The 17,975-nt window shown below is 43.8% G+C and overlaps 1 protein-coding gene across 1 annotated transcript; it reads right to left on the bottom strand.

Annotated features, from left to right (window-relative positions):
• Window positions 1-11,557: 11,557 nt before the first annotated feature.
• Window positions 11,558-14,023, bottom strand: LOC132561700 (mucin-2-like). Its single transcript, XM_060226399.1, has one exon. It carries the CDS (start codon window positions 14,021-14,023, stop codon window positions 11,558-11,560), a length of 2,466 nt encoding a protein of 821 aa, XP_060082382.1.
• Between the last annotated feature and the right edge of the window lie 3,952 nt (window positions 14,024-17,975).

Genomic DNA, 17,975 nt, shown 5'->3' on the forward strand with positions numbered 1-17,975 from the left:
CTCAATACAGAAAGACAAAGCGGCTTGCCAGGGGCTCGTCACTTTCTTTTCTCCCCACCCTCGCCAAAATACTGTTTATATTATACATAGACGAGATAACTGATACAGTATTAAGATAAATATTGCTGATGTTGTTACCATTTTGTGTAGTCGTTTACGTCTTTACCTGTAGTAACGTATCTGATCACGCGCTGTGTTGTATTGTATAGTGGTGAGATTTGGAGGAATGGTTTTTCTTATATCTATCTCTGATGAGTTTAAACACTATTACATATAACATATTATACACTTCCAATGCTGGATTTTAGTTCCTGTATTTATTTTGAATAACACTTTCAGAAATACGACCATAACGAAATATTGATTGTCAACATTAACAAACCTGTAACTATCAAGAATTATTTATTACACAACATATTATCATTTATTGTCAATTAAAATATCCCCAATGAACCCTTAAGTTATACATTTTGTATGTAAGACATTTGAATGATTTACGTGTAAACTTGTGTCATTTATAACTACCATAAGTGCCATTTCAATACCTGTATAAACACAGATATGACATTTCGATGTAAAAATAAAGTTTGAAATGAAATGAACCATTATAATGAGAAAAACCTACTTACTTAATCTTATTCCAGTAACAGTCATTTCTCAAAATTAAAATCAAGAATAACTAGCACGTATTCAATATAAAGATACGGTCGAGGTAAATGACCTCCATTCTTCATTTTTTAAAGAACGCAATGAAATTGTAAAAGCCACAGAAAATGTCGTACAATAAATATGGAAAAGGACCAAAATAATTTATGTATGAAAATTATGGGACTCGTTCACCCTTCTACTTTTCGATCTTCTTTTTACGTACCTTAATCACGTCCAAGTGTCCATAGTTTATATTCTTAGCATTTATCAGTCCTAGAAGGACGAAACATGTATGATGTAGCGTCGCTGACAAGTTCTAGAAGAACGAAACAGCTGTATGATGTAGCGTCACTGACAAGTTATAGAAGGACGAAACAGCGCTATGATGTAGCGTCACTGATGAGTCCTAGAAAGACGAAACAGAGGTGTGATGTAGCGTCACTGATGAGTCCTAGAAAGACGAAACAGCGGTGTGATGTAGTTTAATTCATCATTTGACTCTTCTGGATCCAATCTTAATTTTGTATCGAAAGATGCATTTCACTTACATGTTTTTGTACAATTTAGAAATAAGTTTATCTTGGATCTTGACATGGTGGAAATACATTCAGTGAAGAAATAATATTTCAATGTAAACATCTTAGGTGTGTTTGTATTAATGATGATAGCCGATTTTAGAGTTTTCGTTGTGTCTATGTATCAATGATGTATCTATTAATCATTAGACAATCAAGTGAGCATCTTGATGATGCAGTGTTTATTCCTAAATGTCACAATCAACCTCAGATTGGTATTGTTGATCAATCATCCGTTTTAATAATGTATTTAAAATTGTATACTTACTTTATTGTATCAAATGTTACACTGGAAGTTTAGTTCTTTAGTATTCAATATAGATGTTTATAATCACTAGTATTTGTTATGTTTCAATAAACCTGTGCAGAGTAGAGCGTGGTATTTCAGAAATTCTTATTTTCAAACAACAGAACCACAATATCAACAATCATGTAGCGACCATGATACGGAGCTATTCGAACGGCATTTTGGTTTCGATAATGAGTCACACTAATTGAAATTTTTTCATATTTAAACCAAATTTCTTCACAAAAATTTCCCTTTCAATTCACCAATATTCTTCCTTAAACATGCTTCTTCCAAAATAAGATATTAAAAAAGTTAACAAATTGATCAGATGTTCCGTAAGGAATAATGACTCTGCTTCATAGACGACACAGTCCATGTAATCCAGACCAGAACAGTCCTCAATCAGTTGTCATAACAACCTCATCACATACATCTCTAGTAACATTGTTGTGTTGCCGGGCACATGTCAATCATATCGTTTTGAATAAAGAAAAGACGTTAAAGCAACGTTTAAGATAAAGACAGCGAAAGGTTATTAATTCAGCAGATTATGTAATTAGTAATCTAAGAAATATTTCAAACATCTTTTTTTTTTAACTCAATGAGCACGTTTATAAAACTCATTATACAAACTCTCCCATCATGCCCCAGGAAGAGTGATGCCAAGAGCGCGAGTTCCCTCCCTTGGACTACATTGTACTGTGTTGTCCATAAAATCACACGTCGCATGTACATCTATTAAAACAACAGGCTCTTATAATGTAAAGAACGTAATGTAAGTTGAGAGGGGCGGTGAGATGGATAGAGGGGCGGTGAGATGGTTAGAGGGGCACTGATATAGATAGAGGGGCGGTGAGATGGATAGAGGGACGGTGAGATGGATAGGGGGACGGTGAGATGGATAGAGGGGCACTGATATAGATAGAGGGGCGGTGAGATGGTTAGAGGGCCACTGATATAGATAGAGGGGCGGTGAGATGGTTAGAGGGCCACTGATATAGATAGAGGGGCGGTGAGATGGATAGAGGGACGGTGAGATGGATAGGGGGACGTTCAGATGGATAGAGGGGCGGTGAGATGGATAGAGGGGCGGTGAGATGGATAGAGGGACGGTGAGATGGATAGAGGGACGGTGAGATGGATAGAGGGACGTTCAGATGGATAGAGGGACAGATGGATAGAGGGACGGTGAGATGGATAGGGGGACGGAGAGATGGATAGAGGGGCGGTGAGATGGATAGAGGGACGGTGAGATGGATAGAGGGACGGTGAGATGGATAGAGGGACGGTGAGATGGATAGAGGGCGATAGAGGGCATAGAGGGGCGTTGAGATGGATAGAGGGACGGTGAGATGATAGAGGGGCGGTGAGATGGATAGAGGGGCGGTGATATAGATAGAGGGGCGGTGAGATGGATAGAGGGACGGTGAGATGGATAGAGGGGCGGTGAGATGGATAGAGGGACGGTGAGATGGATAGGGGGACGGTGAGATGGATAGATAGAGGGACGGTGAGATGGATAGAGGGACGGTGAGATGGATAGGGGGACGGTGATAGGGCATAGAGGGGCGGTGAAATAGATAGAGGGGCGGTGAGATGGATAGGGGGACGGTGAGATGGATAGGGGGCGATAGAGGGGCGGTGAAATAGATAGAGGGGCGGTGAGATAGATAGAGGGCGGTGAGATGGATAGGGGGACGGTGAGATGGATAGGGGGCGATAGAAGGCATAGAGGGGCGGTGAGAAGGATAGAGGTACGGTGAGATTGATAGGGGGACGGTGAGATGGATAGAGGGACGGTGAGGTGGATAGGGGGACGGTGAGATGGATAAGGGGCGATAGAGGGCATAGAGGGGCGGTGAAATAGATAGAGGGGCCGTGAGATAGATAGAGGGCGGTGAGATAGAAGGCATAGAGGGGCGGTGAGATGGATAGGGGGACGGTGAGATGGATAAAGGAGCGGTGAGATGGATAGAGAAGCGGTGAGATGGATAGGGGGCGATAGAGAGCATAGAGGGGCGGTGAGATAGATAGGGGGACGGTGAGATGGATAGGGGGCGATAGAGGGCATAGAGGGGCGGTGAGATGGATAGGGGGACGGTGAGATGGATAGATAGAGGGACGGTGAGAGAGGGGATAGAGGGGACGGTGAGATGGATAGGGGGAGGGAGCGGTGAGATGGATAGGGGGCGGTGAGATGGGAGAGATGGATAGGGGGACGGTGAGATGGATAGAGGGACGGTGAGATGGATAAAGGAGCGGTGAGATGGATAGGGGGCGATAGAGGGCATAGAGGGGCGGTGAGATGTATAGGGGGACGGTGAGATGGATAGAGGGACGGTGAGATGGAGACGGTGAGATGGATAAAGGAGCGGTGAGATGGATAGAGAAGCGGTGAGATGGATAGGGGGACGGTGAGATGGATAGGGGGCGATAGAGAGCATAGAGGGGCGGTGAGATAGATAGGGGGACGGTGAGATGGATAGGGGGCGATAGAGAGCATAGAGGGGCGGTGAGATAGATAGGGGGACGGTGAGATGGATAGGGGGCGGTGAGATGGATAGAGGGGCGGTGAGATGGATAGAGGGCGATAGAGGGCATAGAGGGGCGTTGAGATGGATAGAGGGACGGTGAGATGGATAGAGGGACGGTGATATAGATAGAGGGGCGGTGAGATGGATAGAGGGACGGTGAGAGATGGATATAGGGGACGGTGAGATGGATAGGGACGGTGAGGGGATAGAGGGGCATAGAGGGGCGGTGAGATGGATAGAGGGGACGGTGAGAGATAGGGGACGGTGAGATGGATAGCGGGGCGGATAGAGCGATGGATAGGGGGCGGTGAGAGGCATAGAGGGGCGGTGAGATGGATAGGGGGACGGTGAGATGGGAGGGCATAGAGGGGCGGTGAGATAGATAGAGGGCGGTGAGATGGATAGGGGGACGGTGAGATGGATAGGGGGCGATAGAAGGCATAGAGGGGCGGTGAGATGGATAGGGGGACGGTGAGATGGATAGGGGGCGATAGAAGGCATAGAGGGACGGTGAGATGGATAGAGGGGCGGTGAGATAGATAAGGGGCGGTGAGATGGATAGAGGGGCGGTGAGATGGATAGGGGGCGGTAAGATGGATAGAGGGGCGGTGAGATGGATAGAGGGACGGTGAGATGGATAGGGGGCGATAGGGGGCATGAGAGGGGCGGTGAGACGGATAGGGGACGGTGAGATGGATAGAGGGGCGGTGAGAGATAGAGGGCCACTGATAGAGGGGCGGTGAGATGGATAGAGGGGACGGTGAGATGGATGGATAGAGGGGAGCGGTGAGATGGATAGGGGGCGATAGAAGGCATAGAGGGACGGTGAGATGGATAGATAGGGACGGTGAGATGGATAGGGGGCGTGAGATGGATAGAGGGGCGGTGAGATGACATAAGGGCGGTGAGTGTATAGAGGGGCGGTGAGATGGATAGGGGACGGTGAGGTGATAGATAGAGGGGCGGTGAGATGGATAGAGGGCCACTGATATAAAAAGAGGGGCGGTGAGATGGATAGAGGGGCGGTGAGATGGATAGAGGGCGGTGAGAGGATAGAGGGGCGGTGAGATGGATAGGGGGGTGAGGGGCAGGTGTATAGAGGATAGAGGGGGGTGAGAGGATAGAGGACGGTGAGATGGATAGGGGGACGGTGAGATGGGCGGGGGACGGTGAGATGGATAGAGGGGCGGTGAGATGGCATAGAGGGGCGGGTGAGGACGGTGAGATAGAGGGGCGATGGGGGACAAGAGGGGCGGTGAGATGGATAGAGGGGTGGTTGGGGGGACATAGAGGGTGACAGAGTGTATGAGATAGAGCGGTGGGAGGGGCGGTTGAGATGGATAAGGGGCGGTGAGAGGTATAGAGGGGCGGTTGAGAGGATAAGGGCGGCAGAGTGTATAGAGGGGCGGAGAGGACTAAGGGTCGACAGAGTGTATAGAGGGGCGGTGAGATGGATAAGGGTCGGTGAGAGTGTATAGAGGGGCGGTTGTGAGGACTAAGGGGACAGAGTGTATAGAGGGGCGGTTGTGATGGACAAAGGGTCGACAGAGTGTATAGAGGGGCGGTTGTGAGGACTAAGGGTCGACAGAATGTATAGAGGGGCGGTTGAGAGGAGGGTCGACAGAGTGTAGGGGGGCGGTTGAGATGGAGAGAGTGTATAGAGGGGCGGTTAGAGGATAAGGGTCGACAGAGTGTATAGAGGGGCGGTTGTGGGCTAAGGGTTGTGAGAGGATAGAGGGGCGGTTGAGAAGGGACAGAGTGTATAGAGGGCGGTGTGAGGATAAAGGGTCGACGGTGAGAGTGTATAGAGGGGCGGTGTGGATGGATAATTCGACAGAGTGTATAGAGGGGCGGTTGTGAGGACAAAGGGTCGACAGAGTGTATAGAGGGGCGATTGTGAGGACAAAGGGTCGACAGAGTGTATAGATAGGCGGTTGTGAGGACAATGGGTCGACAAAGTGTATAGAGGGGCGGTTGTGAGGACAGATTGTATAGAGGGGCGGTTTTGATGACAAAGGGTCGAGAGAGTCTATAGAGGGGTGGTTGGGAGGACATAGGTTCGACAGAGTGTATAGAGGGGCGGTTGTGAGGTAAAGGGGCGGTTGTGGGGACAAAGGGTTGACAGAGTGTATAGGGGAGACAGAGTGAGGCGGTTGTGAGGACAAAGGGTTGACAGAGAGTATACAGGGGCGATTGGAAGGTTCGACAGAATGTATAGAGGCGCGATTGTGAGGACAAAGGGTCGACAGAGTGTATAGAGGGGTGGTTGTGAGGACTAAGGGTCGACACAGTGTATAGAGGGGCGGTTGTGAGGACAAAGGGTCAAAAGAGTGTATAGAGGGGCGATTGTGAGGACAAAGGGTCGACAGAGTGTATAGAGGGATAGTTGGGAGAATATAGGTTCGACAGAGTGTATAGAGGGGCGGTTGGAAGGATAGAGGACAAAGGGTCGACAGAGTGTATAGAGGTGCGGTTGTGAGGACAAAGGGTCAACAGAGTGTATAGAGGGGTAGTTGGGAGAACATAGGTTCGACAGAGTGTATAGAGGGGCGGTTGGAAGGATAGAGGGCGGTTGGGAGGACAAAGGGTCGACAGAGTGTATACAGGGGCGGTTGGAAGGATAGAGGTCTGATGAGAGGACAAAGGGTCGACAGAGTGTATAGAGGCGCGGTTGTGAGGACTAAGGGTCGACAGAGTGTATAGAGGGGCGATTGGAAGGATAGAGGGCTGATGAAAGGACAAAGGATCGACAGAGTGTATAAAGAGGGTAGTTGTGGGACAAAGGGTCGACAGACTGTATAGAGGGGCGGTTGTGAGGAAATAGGTTCGACAGAGTGTATAGAGGGGCGGTTGTGAGGACTAAGGGTCGACAGAGTGTATACAGGCGGTTGGGAGGATAGAGGTTCGACAGAGTGTATAGAGGGCGGTTGACAAGTGTATAGAGGGGCGGTTGTGAGGACAAAGGGTCGACAGAGTCTATAGAGGGGTGGTTGGGAGGACATAGATTCGACAGAGTGTATATAGAGGCGGTTGTGAGGACAAAGGGTCGACAGAGTCTATAGAGGAGGGGCGGTTGTGGGGACAAAGGGTCGACAAAGTGTATAGAGGGGCGGTTGTGAGGACATAGGTTCGACAGAGTGTATATAGAGGCGGTTGTGGAAGGATAGAGGGCGGTTGTGAGGACAATGGGTCGACAAAGTGTATAGAGGGGCGGTTGTGAGGACAATGGGTCGACAGAATGTATATAGAGGTGGTGGTGAGGACAAAGGTCAACAGCGTGTATAAAGGGGTGGTTGGGAGGACATAGGTTCGACAGAGTGTATAGAGGGGCGGTTGTGAGGACAAAGGGTCGACAGAGTCTATAGAGGGGCGGTTGTGAGGACATAGGTTCGACAGAGTGTATATAGAGGCGGTTGTGAGGACAAAGGTCAACAGCGTGTATAAAGGGGTGGTTGGGAGGGCATAGGTTCGACAGAGTGTATAGAGGGGCGGTTGGAAGGATAGAGGGCGGTTGGGAGGACAAAGGGTCGACATAGTGTATATAGAGGCGGTTGTGAGGACAAAGGTCGACAGAGTGTACAGAGGGGCGGTTGTGAGGACTAAGGGTTGGCAGAGTGTATAGATGGGTGGTTGTGAGGACTAAGGGTCGACAGAGTGTATAGAGGGGCGGTTGTGAGGACTAAGGGTCGACAGATCGACAGAGTGTATAGAGGGGCGGTTGTGAGGACAGAGTGTATAAGGGTCTAAGGGACAGAGTGTATAGAGGGGCGGTTGTGAGGACTAAGGGTCGGCAGAGTGTATAGATAGGCGGTTGTGAGGACTAAGGGTCGACAGAGTGTATAGAGGGGCGGTTGTGAGGACTAAGGGTCGACAGATTGTATAGAGGGGCGGTTGTGAGGACTAAGGGTCGACAGAGTGTATAGAGGGGCGGTTGTGAGGACTAAGGGTCGACAGAGTGTATAGAGGGGCGGTTGTGAGGACTAAGGGTCGACAGAGTGTATAGAGGGGCGGTTGTGAGGACTAAGGGTCGACAGATTGTATAGAGGGGCGGTTGTGAGGACTAAGGGTCGACAGAGTGTACAGAGGGGCGGTTGTGAGGACTAAGGGTTGGCAGAGTGTATAGAGGGGCGGTTGTGAGGACTAAGGGTCGACAGAGTGTATAGAGGGGCGGTTGTGAGGACTAAGGGTCGACAGAGTGTATAGAGGGGCGGTTGTGAGGACTAAGGGTCGACAGAGTGTATAGAGGGGGGTTGTGAGGACTAAGGGTCGTCAGAGTGTATAGATTGGCGGTTGTGAGGACTAAGGGTCGACAGAGTGTATAGAGGGGCGGTTGTGAGGACTAAGGGTCGACAGAGTGTATAGAGGGGCGGTTGTGAGGACTAAGGGTCGACAGAGTGTATAGAGGGGCGGTTGTGAGGACTAAGGGTCGACAGAGTGTATAGAGGGGCGGTTGTGAGGACTAAGGGTCGACAGAGTGTATAGAGGGGCGGTTGTGAGGACTAAGGGTCGGCAGAGTGTATAGATAGGCGGTTGTGAGGACTAAGGGTCGACAGAGTGTATAGAGGGGCGGTTGTGAGGACTAAGGGTCGACAGAGTGTATAGAGGGGCGGTTGTGAGGACAAAGGTCGACAGAGTGTACAGAGGGGCGGTTGTGAGGACTAAGGGTTGGCAGAGTGTATAGAGGGGCGGTTGTGAGGACTAAGGGTCGACAGAGTGTATAGAGGGGCGGTTGTGAGGACTAAGGGTCGACAGAGTGTATAGAGGGGCGGTTGTGAGGACTAAGGGTCGACAGAGTGTATAGAGGGGCGGTTGTGAGGACAAAGGTCGACAGAGTGTACAGAGGGGCGGTTGTGAGGACTAAGGGTCGACAGAGTGTATAGAGGGGCGGTTGTGAGGACTAAGGGTCGACAGAGTGTATAGAGGGGCGGTTGGTTGGATAGAAGGGCGGTTGGGATGACAAAGGGTCGACAGATTGTAAATAGGAGCTGTTGGTCGGATAGAGGTCCAGTATGATGAACTGTTACTTTGTAGAGGCTGCTTGATAGAAATTCATTTTTCGACATTTTCTATGATAAATTTCAATCGCTGAAAATAGACATGGTTATAGTAATAAATATTGTGAAAATAAAATGAACAGTGAAAAGAATAAACTGGTTAAGTTACATCATGTTTGTATAAGATTTTTATCAAAACAGCGAAAATTTTAACGTTCTGCACACAACCTTTATAGGACAACCTTACAGATCAGCTGTTTTGCTCTTAATGTTTGGGTCATATTTGTAAAAATAGTGTTTTTAGTACAAATCAGAAATTTGAGATTTTCTTCGGTCATCTCGCAGTCATTTCATGACATATGATATGTTTGTATGCATGTTATACTGTTTAAAGATGACAACGCCTTAGTCCGGATGAACTGCACATACAGTAAGTACCATACCGTAATTACTACCTACAGACCTATATACACAATGTAACAGACAAAGTGTAGTTTGTGTCGCGGCCGAGTAAGGCAAATGGGCGTGTAGACACATGGTGGGGCTCCCTCAGAGTAAATTGCTACCACGTGTGTGCTTGGGTAGTCATCAAAGAGTGTGTCTACTAATAAAACCAGTCTTCAACAAGTGACTTCACGTGCTAAATGTATATCTCATATGTATATTATACCTACATAACGATCGTAATTCACTGTTGTGATACACGTATCAGTCACAATGTATATTATACCTACATAACGTAATTCACTGTTGTGATACATGTATCAGTCACAATGTATATTATACCTACATAACGTAATTCACTGTTGTGATACATGTATCGGTCACAATGTATATTATACCTACATAACGTAATTCACTGTTGTGATACATGTATCGGTCACAATGTATATTATACCTACATAACGTAATTCACTGTTGTGATACATGTATCGGTCACAATGTATATTATACCTACATAACGTAATTCACTGTTGTGATACATGTGTCGGTCACAATGTATAGTATACCTACATAACGTAATTCACTGTTGTGATACATGTATCGGTCACACTGTATATTATACCTACATAACGTAATTCACTGTTGTGATACATGTATCAGTCACAATGTATATTATACCTACATAACGTAATTCACTGTTGTGATACATGTATCGGTCACACTGTATGTTATACCTACATAACGTAATTCACTGTTGTGATACATGTATCGGTCACAATGTATATTATACCTACATAACGTAATTCACTGTTGTGATACATGTATCGGTCACACTGTATGTTACTTGATATGTAACATTTCATCACTTACGTACGTATTTCGGCCACGTTTTGTTTTACTTTTACTCGAAATTTCGAGATAGTAAGTCGAAATTTCAAGTTAGTAATCCGAAATTTCAAGTTAGTAATCCGAAATTTCGAGATAGTAAGTCGAAATTTCAAGTTAGTAATCCGAAATTTCAAGTTAGTAATCCGAAATTTTGAGTTAGTTAGTAGAAATTTCAAGTTAGTAATCCGAAATTTCGAGATAGTAAGTCGAAATTTCAAGTTAGTAATCCGAAATTTCAAGTTAGTAATCCGAAATTTTGAGTTAGTTAGTAGAAATTTCAAGTTAGTAATCCGAAATTTCAAGTTAGTAATCCGAAATTTTGAGTTAGTTAGTAGAAATTTCAAGTTAGTAATCCGAAATTTCAAGTTAGTAATCCGAAATTTCAAGTTAGTAATCCGAAATTTTGAGTTAGTTAGTCGATATTTCAAGTTAGTAATCCGAAATTTTGAGTGCGTATGTCGAAATACGCTTCCCTACTTACGTTATCGTGCCGTACAGTTATTATAAATAATCAAACTTTTATTATAAATAAAAATTACACAAAGGAAGTTTCAGTAAATTATGTGAAGCTTTCTCGACGGAGAATCAACGTTTCTTGAGAAAATTCTGAACATTAAACATATAATACAGGACCATTGTTGTAGACTTTAAGCTACCAGATTATCAAATACGAGGGAAATAGTGCGTTTTACTTGTGTTAATTCAACTATATACTGTTTCTGGATGCATAATATATATTTGGTACGTAAATGATATAGGGCCTTATGTTCCTATGGTTACGAATAAGATAGGTGAGGAGGTGAGGTGTTGAATCTCAAACTCAATAAACTCAACACTAGAACTGTTGCACATGGATGTAAATGTCATCACACCAGCGCCTCAGTGTTAAATTCTTTAATTAACTAAACCTTTTAACTGTGATGTAGCTAACTCCGCTATACTTAACAGTAACGAGAGTCTCGAATATTAAGTTTTAGTATAAATAGTGTAACGTACCTAATCTATAGATCTGTATACGTGACAAATTGATAAACTAATTAAATATCCATATAAGGACAACGTGTGTATGTAAAGTGATATTTATACAACTGTATCAAACAGATAATAAAATACTCTCAGTATGACATAGCTTTTTGTACTGTTATGCCTTCAAACACATTTAACATTTTTTTCCGGTCAACATTGTTATTGGTTGTTAGAATGATTTAGCAAACAATTTGTGATTATATCAACAATAGCCAACTTCTCTACGTGTATATTTAATACTGGACATTTGTACCCCGAACTTCTTTGGTGTAGCTGGTGACTGTGTGTACTGGACATTTGTACGCGGAACTTCCTTGGTGTAGCTGGTGACTGTGTGTACTGGACATCTGTACCCGGAATGTCCTTGGTGTAGCTGGTGACTGTGTGTACTGGACATCTGTACCCGGAACTTCCTTGGTGTAGCTGGTGACTGTGTGTACTGGACATCTGTACACGGAACTTCCTTGGTGTAGCTGATGACTGTGCGTACTGGACATCTGTACACGAAACTTCCTTGGTGTAGCTGGTGACTGTGTACTGGACATTTGTACCCGGAACTTCCTTGGTGAAGCTGGTGACTGTGTGTACTGGACATCTGTACCCGGAACTTCCTTGGTGTAGCTGGTGACTGTGTGTACTGGACATCTGTACACGGAACTTCCTTGGTGTAGCTGGTGACTGTGTGTACTGGACATTTGTACCCGGAATGTCCTTGGTGTAGCTGATGACTGTGTGTACTGGACATCTGTACACAGAACTTCCTTGGTGTAGCTGGTGACTGTGTACTGGAAATTTGTACCCGGAACTTCCTTGGTGTAGCTGGTGACTGTGTGTACTGGACATTTGTACGCGGAACTTCCTTGGTGTAGCTGGTGACTGTGTGTACTGGACATTTGTACCCGGAATGTCCTTGGTGTAGCTGGTGACTGTGTACTGGACATTTGTACCCCGAACTTCCCTGGTGTGGCTGGTGACTGTGTGTACTGGACATTTGTACCCCGAACTTCCTTGGTGTGGCTGGTGACTGTGTGTACTGGACATTTGTACACGGAACTTCCTTGGTGTAGCTGGTGACTGTGTGTACTGGACATCTGTACACGGAACTTCCTTGGTGTAGCTGATGACTGTGTGTACTGGACATTTGTACACGGAACTTCCTTGGTGTAACTTGTGACTGTGTACTGGACATTTGTACCCGGAACTTGTTTGGTGTAGCTGGTGACTGTGTGTACTGGACATTTGTACGCGGAACTTCCTTGGTGTAGCTGGTGACTGTGTGTACTGGACATTTGTACCCCGAACTTCCTTGGTGTGGCTGGTGACTGTGTGTACTGGACATTTGTACACGGAACTTCCTTGGTGTAGCTGGTGACTGTGTGTACTGGACATCTGTACACGGAACTTCCTTGGTGTAGCTGATGACTGTGTGTACTGGACATTTGTACCCGGACCTTCCTTGGTGTAGCTGGTGACTGTGTGTACTGGACATTTGTACGCGGAACTTCCTTGGTGTAGCTGGTGACTGTGTGTACTGGATATTTGTACCCGGAATGTCCTTGGTGTAGCTGGTGACTGTGTACTGGACATTTGTACACGGAACTTCCTTGGTGTAGCTGGTGACTGTGTGTACTGGACATCTGTACACGGAACTTCCTTGGTGTAGCTGGTGACTGCGTTCTGGACATTTGTACACGGAACTTCCTTGGTGTAACTTGTGACTGTGTACTGGACATTTGTACCCGGAACTTCCTTGGTGTAGCTGGTGACTGTGTGTACTGGACATTTGTACGCGGAACTTCCTTGGTGTAGCTGGTGACTGTGTGTACTGGACATTTGTACCCGGAATGTCCTTGTTGTAGCTGGTGACTGTGTACTGGACATTTGTACACGGAACTTCCTTGGTGTAGCTGGTGACTGTGTGTACTGGACATCTGTACACGGAACTTCCTTGGTGTAGCTGGTGACTGCGTTCTGGACATTTGTACCCGAAATGTCCTTGGTGTGGCTGGTGACTGTGTGTACTGTACATTTGTACCCGGAATGTCCTCGGTGTGGCTGGTGACTGTGTGTACTGGACATCTGTACCCGGAATGTCCTTGATGTAGCTGGTGACTGTGTACTGGACATTTGTACCCTGAATGCCCTTGGTGTGGCTGGTGACTGTGTGTACTGTACATTTGTACCCGGAATGTCCTCGGTGTGGCTGGTGACTGTGTGTACTGGACATCTGTACCCGGAATGTCCTTGATGTAGCTGGTGACTGTGTGTACTGGACATCTGTATGCGGAACTTCCTTGGTGTAGCTGGTGACTGTGTGTACTGAACATCTGTATGCGGAATGTCCTTGGTGTAGCTGGTTACTGTGTGTACTGGACATTTGTACCCCGAACTTCCTTGGTGTGGCTGGTGACTGTGTGTACTGGACATTTGTACCCCGAACTTCCTTGGTGTGGCTGGTGACTGTGTACTAGACATTTGTACGCGGAACTTCCTTGGTGTGGCTGGTGACTGTGTGTACTGGACATTTGTACGCGGAACTTCCTTGTTTTGGCTGGTGACTACCTCAATGATTATCCTGATGGAGTCTTCTAACAAAATGCAGCCCAGAAAAATGGATATCACCATGACAACACATGATGATCTGTGATCTCAGCTGAAAGGGACATCACCATGACAACATACGATGATCTGTGTAGCTTCGTCGAGCTTGCTATTGTCATTATAAAAACGATACGATGTAGATGCTGAAGATGATGATGTAGACATCGTGTCGTCATTGTAGACTCATTGGAACACGTTATATTGTACGATATGAAGCTGGACGTGTTTGATGCTCGTTAGTATGCCTGCTGGTTCCGTTAAACGATATAAAGCTGGACGTGTTTGATGCTCGTTAGTTTGCCTGCTGGTTCCGATGTACGATATGAAGCTGGACGTGTTTGATGCTCGTTAGTTTGCCTGCTGGTTCCGTTGTACGATATAAAGCTGGACGTGTGTGATACTCGTTAGTTTGCCTGCTGGTTCCGTTGTACGATACGAAGCTGGACGTGTTTGATGCTTGTTAGTTTGTCTGCTGGTGTCATTGTGGTGGTGTTGTATGTCACCTTGTTCTCATTTGAGAACGTGACATTACCTATTTAGATTGACAAAGGTTTACATGGCGAGTTTTGTCAATGAAGCAGAAAACAAATACTCTTCCGGAACACCCGGTCTTAAGTTCCCGGTGTTATTTCGTGTCTCCGTGTAAAACCTCTCTTTTATTCAAATTTTTCCATTAAATTATTGAGTTTGAATAAAGTTTCTGTTAGCATGTTGCAATGATGATGATGATGATGTTGATGATGATGATGATATACAACAACAGCCATAACTATCATTAATTTTTTTTATTAAAACAAGAAAGAAAGTGAAATATGGAAAGAAACAAACAAAGGTAAGATGTTATAGACGATTGAGATTATCTCAGGCGAACTCTTTTATACATAAAACATTTTAACATCGTGCATCACATGCACACACATTTGTCAAAGCTTCAAACAAGATCTTCACACAATTACCTTACATCCTCTAACTCATACAATGAAATATGATTTATGTGTACGACTTCAACTTACTTATTTAGTTCTTACCAAAGTTCCATACATTATCGAAATATTGGTCCTTGTCAACATAACTTTTGTATCGTGCTTCACATTTTTCTATACAATTAACACAGTACATAACCTTACTGGTCAGAGATCACAAAATTATACCAAACTGTTCGCTCATCAAAAGATAGGTCGATATTTATAAACTTTCGGCTCGGTCGTTTTAATTATTTAAGCCTGATAAAGATTGCCAATATTTCCGACGTTTTCAGCATGAAACATGTTCTAATAAAATAAATTCTTGACAACTGTGTTGGTTTTTCAAGTTGTCGTGTTCTAGTAAAATATTAAACATGTATGAACGATCTCATCATATACAAATCGTGTATTAAGACTGATGTAATAATTTACCTGTACTTAATACAGAGTACAATAAGAGGAACACATCTCACAGGTAATACAAACATAGATCACGTGATCAGTGATATACATATACCTTTGTATCAGATACATAATGGAGCCAAGCACACACTCAGAAAAAACCACATACATACATCACGAGTTTGGTAAAATACTAACGACTTAATTTTACTCACGTTCTTCAGTCAACCACACTGAAACAGGACAGACTTACAGAGATCACGTGATCGGTAATATAAGAACGACTTATGTATACCAGGAACATTCATCACTTACAGAGATCACGTGTTCAGATACTATAACTAGCGTAAAGGTTATTTTAAGGGTCCTTACTTTCGCAATTTTCCAGAAAAACTATAATATTGACCAAAAAAAGAAATCTGTTGTATTCAATAACTTAATATTCGTTTTTTGCTTTCGACGTTTTGATAACGCTCGAAAATTGAAACCATATAAACAACCTTCAAATTATGACGTCATAAATAAATGACGTCATACAGAGTTAACATACTAGATCATCCGAGATGTTATCACACCAAGACAGCAGTAACATCGTCATTGTAAAGTATTATCACGTTCCATACAAAGTTATCATTATTGTGCATCTCCTATTCCTGAACATGGAGATACGTGCTATTTTCTCAGTTGTCCGTTTGCTGTATGATTTTTACACGTCGGCATAATTATTCAGACTTGTAAGATAATTAATATCTGTTCATCAAAATTTAGATGTGGAGTAAAAAAAATAAAGTTCGTTTTTGTTGCAGTTCACAAAACTTACCTCATATTTGATCATTCATTTGTAAACTTATCAAAACATATGAGTTCCCCAAGTACTTGTTGTGAGGTAAAAAAATGTCCTAAGGAAAGAGTGTTCACAAAGTAAACAACAAATCGTGGAAGGTGGGAGAGAGCGAAGGAGGGAGAGAACGAGGGGAGAGGGAGGTAGGGAGGGAAGGGAGAGAGCGAAGGAGTGCGAGAGCAAAGGAGGGAGAGAACGAGGGGGAGGGTGGGGGGAGGGAGGTATGAGAGGGACGTAGAGGGATAGGGAAACAGGGACGTAGAGAGCGAGGGATACAGGGATGTAGAGAGCGAGGGAGACAGGAAGATAGCGACTTCCTGTAGGAAAATGGTAGGAGACGATAATGGAAATCCCAGGATGTGATACTTAGACCGAAATCCGCCGATAGACCTAGATCAATTGTAATAGTTTATATCGGGATAAAACGTGAAAAGGATATTCATAAAACTGAAAAGTGGTATTTTTGTTTTATCATAAAGTGTGTATCAAGTCATTACACATCATCTAATACAAAGCTGTTACGTGGACTTAGTAACTCTCTGAATCCTTCATTTGTTATCTATCATTCACGGCAAGGATTTTTTATCTGACGTTTTGAAAATTTGAGAATAGTATAAATGATAACTCTAGAATGTTTATAGTTCAATATGTGACACCTGTTATTAGATTTAATTTTTCGAATCATAAAAACACGAAAAGGTTTCTTCTATATAATTTCCTTATATAGGTATGTTGTGTACAACTCACACTGATGTCACGATAATAAATACAATAAAGTCAAGTGTTACCACACCCCCAACATCGTATTCGTAAAACCCTCCAGCACGTGCGTCAAATACTGTAACACTCAGATAAATATTTATACAATACCTTTAGGAACTTTTGTTAATTGGCGTGATTACCAAGGTATTTCTGTTTGTAAAGAATCTAGTCTCGCCCGATTCCTTGTCTAGTTATCCATACTTTGATTTCATTTTGAATTATTTTCGGAAATCACCAACTGTTAAAGAGCAACTTTGGGACAACTAATTATAATATGATTATCTAACCTCTGCATTGCTCTTGGTCTGAAGAATAAAATTTTAATGGAATGATTAAAAGAGTTTTCAGATAGTACAAATACTAAAACAGAAAAATACAAACATCTTAAATCGTAAAAAACAATTCAAGCATGACAATCATAAAATGAATAAAAAAGCTATGAAACAATTTAACAAACATCTTTCTATCGTGTAACACAAAAACAAAGGATCCATTGTCATGAAAACGCTTCTTGTGTCAGAACTTTCATTATTATTAAAAAGCCTCTCGTGTCAAAACTTTCATTGTCATTAAAATGTTTCTTGTGTCAGAACTTCCATCGTCATTAAAACGCTTCTCGTGTCAAAACTTTAATTGATTTCTGAGTCCTTATCATTAATTTTTTTATTACTATGTAATTTCGGAATATATGTTTGTACTAGTTTTGGTTTTTTTTCTCCTCAATATTTTGTCAATATAACCTACATTTATACTTTATAATCAGTTATTAAAACCTCATACAAGACTGAGATTCTGGTTACAATAAGGAACTATCATTATCCCTGTAACTCACAGAAGTTGTGTTTATTATTAGATTTCTATAGATCTCTAATGAATAGGCCAGCAATAATGTACGTTATTTTAAAAGTTCATCGTGTTCAATCATAATTTAGCGAACATTACAGTATCATACTTAGATATAAACATGTAGTAGGTTTAAGTGATTTAATTAGCCCGATAACTCATT

The sequence above is a fragment of the Ylistrum balloti genome, unplaced genomic scaffold (genome assembly GCF_031769215.1).
Source record: "Ylistrum balloti isolate Yb309-2 unplaced genomic scaffold, AGI_CSIRO_Ybal_v1 Utg371268, whole genome shotgun sequence".
Taxonomy (NCBI): Eukaryota; Metazoa; Mollusca; class Bivalvia; order Pectinida; family Pectinidae; genus Ylistrum; species Ylistrum balloti.